Below are 6,471 nucleotides of genomic sequence, written 5' to 3'. Positions count from 1 at the left end.
CAAAATTTTCTTCACCAATATTACGCACCATGTCCTCTAAATGATCACTCATTCATTCATCCACATATTTTGTTACTTGTGACGTCGTAGGTTTGTGTAATACTTCTTCATGCTAAGTCTAAACTGTATAACTTCTGACTATATCGAAGATGAATAGATGATCAAATGTTGGGCCAAATTCTTGACATATTTGATTCAGACAACAACACAAGGACAATAATATGTTCTGTTAACGAAGACTGTGTGTTTTTGAGCATATTGCAATAACTTAAAAAACTCCTTTTTCATACTCTTGACTGATGTGGCGTGCATTCATCCAACTTTGATATGTTATACATTCATAATAAACTCCATCATTCTTAAATTTTTAACTCTCACAAGGTGAGGCCTACCCATTCAGAAAAATACTATTTGTCACAATTCACTAACACGTATAGGAAGAAGCCTAAAATCATAATTTTGACAAAAAATTGGCATCATTTCGCATTGATCTCCGAAGTACACAAAATGAAAGTGATCACATATGACCAGAATCAAGTATCCATCCAAAAAACAACACAAAATTGTCTCAACCAAAATTTTATCAAATTTACGCATAAACTTCAATGTACAAGTTATAATAAATGATGATTTTTTTTGTCCAAATTGTCGTATTGGACAATTCAAGATTTACAATAAATGATTAATATTTAATCATTTGTGCTAAATCTCCAATGGAAACTAAGATTCGCCAGTGTTGAACTAAAATTATAAAAAATCCCAACATAAATCACTACAAAAAAAAAGATATATAGCATGAGTCATTTTATGGAGGTTAAAAAGACCTCCACAAATAAAGTTCATATGGATAAATTATGATAAATTTTATAAAAGCTAATAATAGAGATATTTTTTATTTTTTTAGGAGGTTTATGACCTTCCCGGAATGCAACACATTCTTCTCTTCCAAATCACATGTTCCCTTCCAAATCAGAATCTTTCCCTTTCACTCTAAAACCTAACTTCAGAGTGTTCCGCTCCACGATTAAGCCAGGCCGTAGTCTCCGTTGCAGCGATCTTCGTCGCGCCAGCTCCGTCGCGTCGTCTCCGTCGCGCCAGCTTCGTTGCGCGGACTTCGTCGCGCTAGCTCCGTCAAAAACCTAAGTTCAGAGTGCCAATCGATTCCGCTCCGCAATTAAGCCATGTCGTAGCCTCCGTTGCAGTGATCTTCGTCGCGCCGTCTCCGTCCCGCCAACTCCGTCACACCAGCTCCGTCCCGCGGTCTTCGTCACGCCAATTCCGTCTTGTGGTCTTTTGAGAGGACATGGTGTGGGTCCTTTTGGTTGGAGACTTTTGGTGTGGGTTCGATGCATGAATTCTCTAAGTTTTTATTGTGTTCCAGCAATTTAATGTTTGCTTTTGTTAGCCAGGCAGAGCTAGCATTTTCTGAATTTTCTGGAAATGGTGCTGGAATACTATCTGCTGCTAGCACAGCTGCCAGTACTTTTCTCTTAGTTTTTGTCGCCGAATGGGGTGATAAGTCATTTTTCTCCACAATTGGTGAGTTCTAACGTTAGAATTATTGGTTTGAAAGTATATATGGAACACCTATACCTAGAACTATCGTTTTTGTCGTTATTAATATCAAACTTTTTATGATTTTGCTATTCCTTGGTCTGGAAGCATAGGAGACAAAAATGCGAAATGACATGCGAAAACTGATAATGTGTTGTGGGTTTGTGGTGATTTTACAAGGTCTTTTTGTGATATGTCATGTTTGTCAATGGTAGAACTTTTCATTTTTAAGTTGTCCTTGCTATTGATTCGGGAAGAATATGCGGCTAGCTAGTTTTGGTTCTTGCTATCTCCAGGTATAATTAAATCTCTTAGAAATTAAAAGTGCATATGTTGGTTAGATTGGCCAAGTTACAACTTCAACAACTGACGGGAAACACTTTTAAAATTGGCAAATTCTTTATGAAACTTTCTTTTACTTTTGGCAATGTTGTTCGCTGAATTTTAAATTTTCGTGTTTTGGATCGCTGGCTATAGTTTATTTTGTCCTTGTCCTTGGTTCCCTCGTTACTTTCATTGCCTACGCTGTGTGGAGGAATCATTACTTCCTATACCTAGTGGTTGCATTCACCATTGCTGTTGGAGTATACTTAGGATTTAGGACCATAATCACATGCGATGGTGGTGAGAAATAACTTATATTTTTGTTGTATATCGTCTTAAAAGTTGTTCTGTTGAAAGCTATCAGTATGAAAGGCTCATGATGATCGCTTAAAATATTATATTTTAATTTTGAAAATGGTAAGTGTTTCTCTGGAAACAATGGTAATTATAGATTTCTAGAGACACTTCAGTTCATGGTTGCCATCAATAACACCAAAGGAGTTTATGAATTTGTCCAAGCTCGTCAACTCTGGTAACAAATATCCCATTCTATCTCTTTTTTTTTCTCAGTTTTCTTATGTTTTGTTACAATTATGTGTATATAGTTAGGTTTTTACAATGATTAGATAATTTAGAAGAGGTGGGTGGTGTATGAGTGTCAGGTATGGAAAATGCTTCAAGACAAAGTTATTCCCAAAAATGCACGCTTTCATATCGAGCACGGAGTCAACAAAAGTGATTCTAAACAATGAGGAGAAATTCTCAAAGAAGTATATGAAGTCAATCGTTGAGCTTGTTGGACGTGATAGCTTGCTCTGTGCTGCACACCAACATCACAAACTTATTTGCAGTTCTCTGTTTTCTCTGTTCTCGACCTTCCTTTGTTGAACTCTTTGATTCACTTCTTCTTGAAGCTATAAGTAGTTGGAAATGTGGATTTGTTCTCGTTATTCAAGATGAAACACTAAGGTATTTCAACTAAACAAAAATAAATTAAGCTTATTCTTTATGTAAATACTACCTCTTAACACCATTATTTATATTCCAAAATAACTAATTTTTTAAACTAAAAATAATTATCAAAATAACTAAGAATTTAAGTATAACTTAAAGTTTCATATTGAATGAAAATAAAAATGAAGGAAGTTGAGTGCCGAGTAGAAAAAATATTAACACTAAGTTTTCATTCTCAATGTTCTAATGTAGTTAAGCTGATATGCATGGTTGATAAAGTTTTTCTAAAGCAAAGTTGATAAAGTTTTTCTTATTAGTTATTAGTTAGATCCAATCACAAATTGAGTTTTATCTTAAAACTCAATTTATAAATTTGTATTAATGTAGTTATTAGGCAACAAGTCAAAGAGTTTTGTATGGTTTCCAAACTTCTTTTTTACTGTATTCTTCTGTTATAAATGATTACTGTATTCACACATTAGTATATTATTTATAATGAATAATAATCGAGAATAAAATTAATATTTAAATATGGAAAATATTTGGTAAATTGGTAAGATATTTTACTATCTACCATATTATATCTTTCTTTAATGTTATATTTAAATCATATTTCTAACAATTATGGAAAATCACTCTTTCAACTTCAAGCTAAGAGGACGACTCAAGCTACAAATGAGAGTAAGTTCCACTTGTCTTGCTTCAGTTTTTTCATGCATTCTTCTGCTACATTCTCATCAGTTTATGTATTGTAGATTCAGCTTCTTCAATACAAATACACTAGTACTTAATGACTAGTCCATTCACTGATGTGGCAACACACAAATTCTTTGAAAGTCGTAAATATTTAGGTCTCAAGGCTGAACAGGTAAGATGTCTAAACCATTTTCTAGCATTATATTTATAGAATTTTACTAATAGGTGTTGTTTCTTGTCTGTGTAGGCAAACTGGAAATGTATACAAGAATGTGAAGAGGAAGATTGAGAGAGGAGTTTTTCCAACATGTATATCAGGAAACAACTTAGTATGTCATTTCTCTTTACTAGCCAGTGATGAGAAATTGTGCTATTTCATGGCATGAAAGAAGACCATGTTCGTTTCGGGATTTTTTTCTTCTAGTATATCAATTGAGTTTCTTGATATGATGTATATCGAGATTTATGCTTTGGGATTTTTACTTTATTCGTTCCATGTCAAGGTTACTTTGAAAGATTAGGAAAGGAGAGTTAGTAGCATAAACAGAGAAGATTTGCATATGAAGGTTACTTCTGTTGTCTCCATGAACATTTTTGTTGCCCTTCTCTCTGCTTGCATCATCATCGGTCATCTCTTGGAGGAGAACCGATGGATCAATGAATCCATCACTGCCCTTCTCATTGTCAGATTCTTATTTGTTTTTATTGTAGCTATCGACATTGAGAAGATGAGTTTTTAGAAAAAGTTCCGTTTTTCTTTGGCAGGGTCTTTGTACTGGAGTCTTTATACTGCTATCTACTGGAGGAAAAAGCTCATATACTAGTATTCAGTGAAGATCTTTTCTTCATTTACCTTCTCCCACCCATCATTTTCAATGCCGGGTTAGTTCACTACTCTTTTTTACATTTTCATTCAGCTTTTTGTTACATGCTCAACTGCATAATTTAAGATTCATTGTAGTTGAGGAAATCGATATACTGCAATTTCAATTGCTCTTTTATTCTTTAACCATTCCAGGTTCCAAGTGAAGAAGAAATAGTTTTTTCGCAACTTTATGACTATTATGCTCTTTGGTGCAGTTGGTACTTTGATATCATTCTGCATCATATCACTGGGTAATCGAAGTCATCATCTAATTCTTCTTTTATCCCAAAGTAATATCAAATCATATTTGGTTGTGTTGTCCCAATTTGTTTATCAATTTCATTTATCTTGAATAGGTGCCATACATTTTTTTCAGAAGTTGGACATTGGTTCCCTCAAGATTGAAGATTTTCTTGGTGTGCTTAAATTACCTCCTTACCTTACAATACTTTGTTGGAATAATTAACTGCAAATTGCAAAGAGATATCCCTGGAGTGGACAAATTGCAGCACCATTTCCATTTGGTTCTGCACCTTTTATTGGCTTTCCATTGAGTGTTATTATGTTGACATGGCTGCTTCTCCCAGTGCTGACATGGCTACTTGAGGGGTAACTTTTTCCAATAAATATATGTAGCCATAACTATTGTAACTCATTAATTATCTTGGTACTTATTTGTGATGTGATTTTCAATACAAGAATTATACTGTATCGGTGTGAGTTAATCATCGATACCAAATAATCATGATTTTTGTGCAGGTCAATGATCTAGTAATAAACTATTTTAGTATATGCATGTTGATTTCATGATTTGAGGTCGATGTCCTTCTTGGAGCTAATATTTATCTTTTATAATTTCAGCAAACCAGTGATGCAAATGAGCCTAAGTCTTCTATGTGTACAAGAGGATCATCTGGTGGTAGCAACATTTAGGGTGTTGATGATGTTTTTTAGGATGAAACTATTTAGTGTATTATGAACTTTGAGTAAGTATGGATTAAGTTGTAATTGTTTCAATTTAAATTGCTTTTATGTTAATATGTTGATTTTGAGAATCAAAAGTTCTAATGATATATATTTGAGCACTTTGGTTGAAGTATTTCATTGAACTTTACAAAAAATATTGTTGATGTAAAAATATAAGTACCTCAAATGATGACATACATTGTCAAGTATAGTAAGAAATTCTAATTACAAACAAAATATTGTTTTTTATGAGATTTGAATAACGCAAGAAAAATACAGTAATAAATCCACAAATTAAATAATACAAACGAAACAGGTTAAAACTTTTACAGTATAATCCTCGAATTGAGGAGGGCATTAACCCCCACAAAAAAATGAAAAATAGGAATTTTGGAATCAAATAGGTTTATGGAAATAAAGGAGGTTTTAAACCTCCACAAAATAATAGTCATGAATAGGAGAGGTTATAACCCTCCATTAAAAAACTTCCACAATATAAATCTGATACCAGGGGTTGTAGAAAACTTCCACAAATAACTTGTGGGGAACCTATATGTGGAGATTTGAAAAACCCCTACAAATTATTTTGTGGAGGGTAAAAACCCCCGCTAAACGAAATTAAAACCTCCGCAATTTAGCTTTTTTTTTTGTAGTGAATGCATCTAGAAATCATTTATCCATTAATCAAACGTCTAATAAATCTAAATTTTATAAGGATACAACATCTAATAAATCTAAAATTAATCATGTAAATAATAAAAACTAAAATATAATTTAATCAACACATAATAAATCATAATATAAACTAAAATGCAACTATTAACTTAATTAGATAAAGCTAACATAAAATTGAATACCCATATTAAAAATTAACATAAACATAAATATTTAATACTAAAAATATTCTCAAAATTTAATAAAGCACAAAACCATCACATGCAACCAAATGGAGAAAGAACAATATACTATGGTAACCAAAAAAAGTCCACGAGTCTCACGAAAAGACCCAAATGCAATCAACAAGAGAGGATAAATAATCTGATCACATGCAAAAATTAACAGTAAAGAAAGGGCAATAGAGTGGTGAAGAAAGCTATCCTAAATGTAAAAAT

General features: G+C 32.8%; 1 protein-coding gene across 17 annotated transcripts; it reads left to right on the top strand.

Moving 5' to 3' along the window:
- Nucleotides 1-905: 905 nt before the first annotated feature.
- LOC114186301 (uncharacterized) lies at nucleotides 906-5,478 on the top strand. 17 transcript variants are annotated; one of them, XR_014995255.1, is made up of 9 exons: nucleotides 913-2,847; nucleotides 3,484-3,513; nucleotides 3,588-3,700; nucleotides 3,776-3,857; nucleotides 4,032-4,094; nucleotides 4,294-4,410; nucleotides 4,609-4,644; nucleotides 4,750-5,002; nucleotides 5,255-5,478. XR_014995255.1 is itself a non-coding variant. In XM_085673692.1 (9 exons), exons 5-8 carry the CDS (start codon nucleotides 4,186-4,188, stop codon nucleotides 4,945-4,947), a joined length of 357 nt encoding a protein of 118 aa, XP_085529818.1. In that variant the 5' UTR covers nucleotides 914-2,847; nucleotides 3,484-3,513; nucleotides 3,588-3,700; nucleotides 3,776-3,857; nucleotides 4,032-4,185; the 3' UTR covers nucleotides 4,948-5,002; nucleotides 5,255-5,478. The 17 variants fall into 17 exon arrangements, 3 of the variants coding, with proteins under 3 accessions (XP_085529819.1, XP_085529818.1, XP_085529817.1); XM_085673692.1 differs by having other exon boundaries at nucleotides 914-2,847; nucleotides 4,032-4,211; nucleotides 4,770-5,002; XR_003605016.2 differs by having other exon boundaries at nucleotides 918-2,847; nucleotides 4,547-4,644.
- Nucleotides 5,479-6,471: the final 993 nt, after the last annotated feature.

Source organism: Vigna unguiculata, chromosome 5 (genome assembly GCF_037176805.1).
Source record: "Vigna unguiculata cultivar grain cowpea cultivar isolate G323 ecotype 2 chromosome 5, ASM3717680v1, whole genome shotgun sequence".
Lineage (NCBI taxonomy): Eukaryota > Viridiplantae > Streptophyta > Magnoliopsida > Fabales > Fabaceae > Vigna > Vigna unguiculata.
This window is presented reverse-complemented; position numbering and strand designations above follow the sequence as displayed.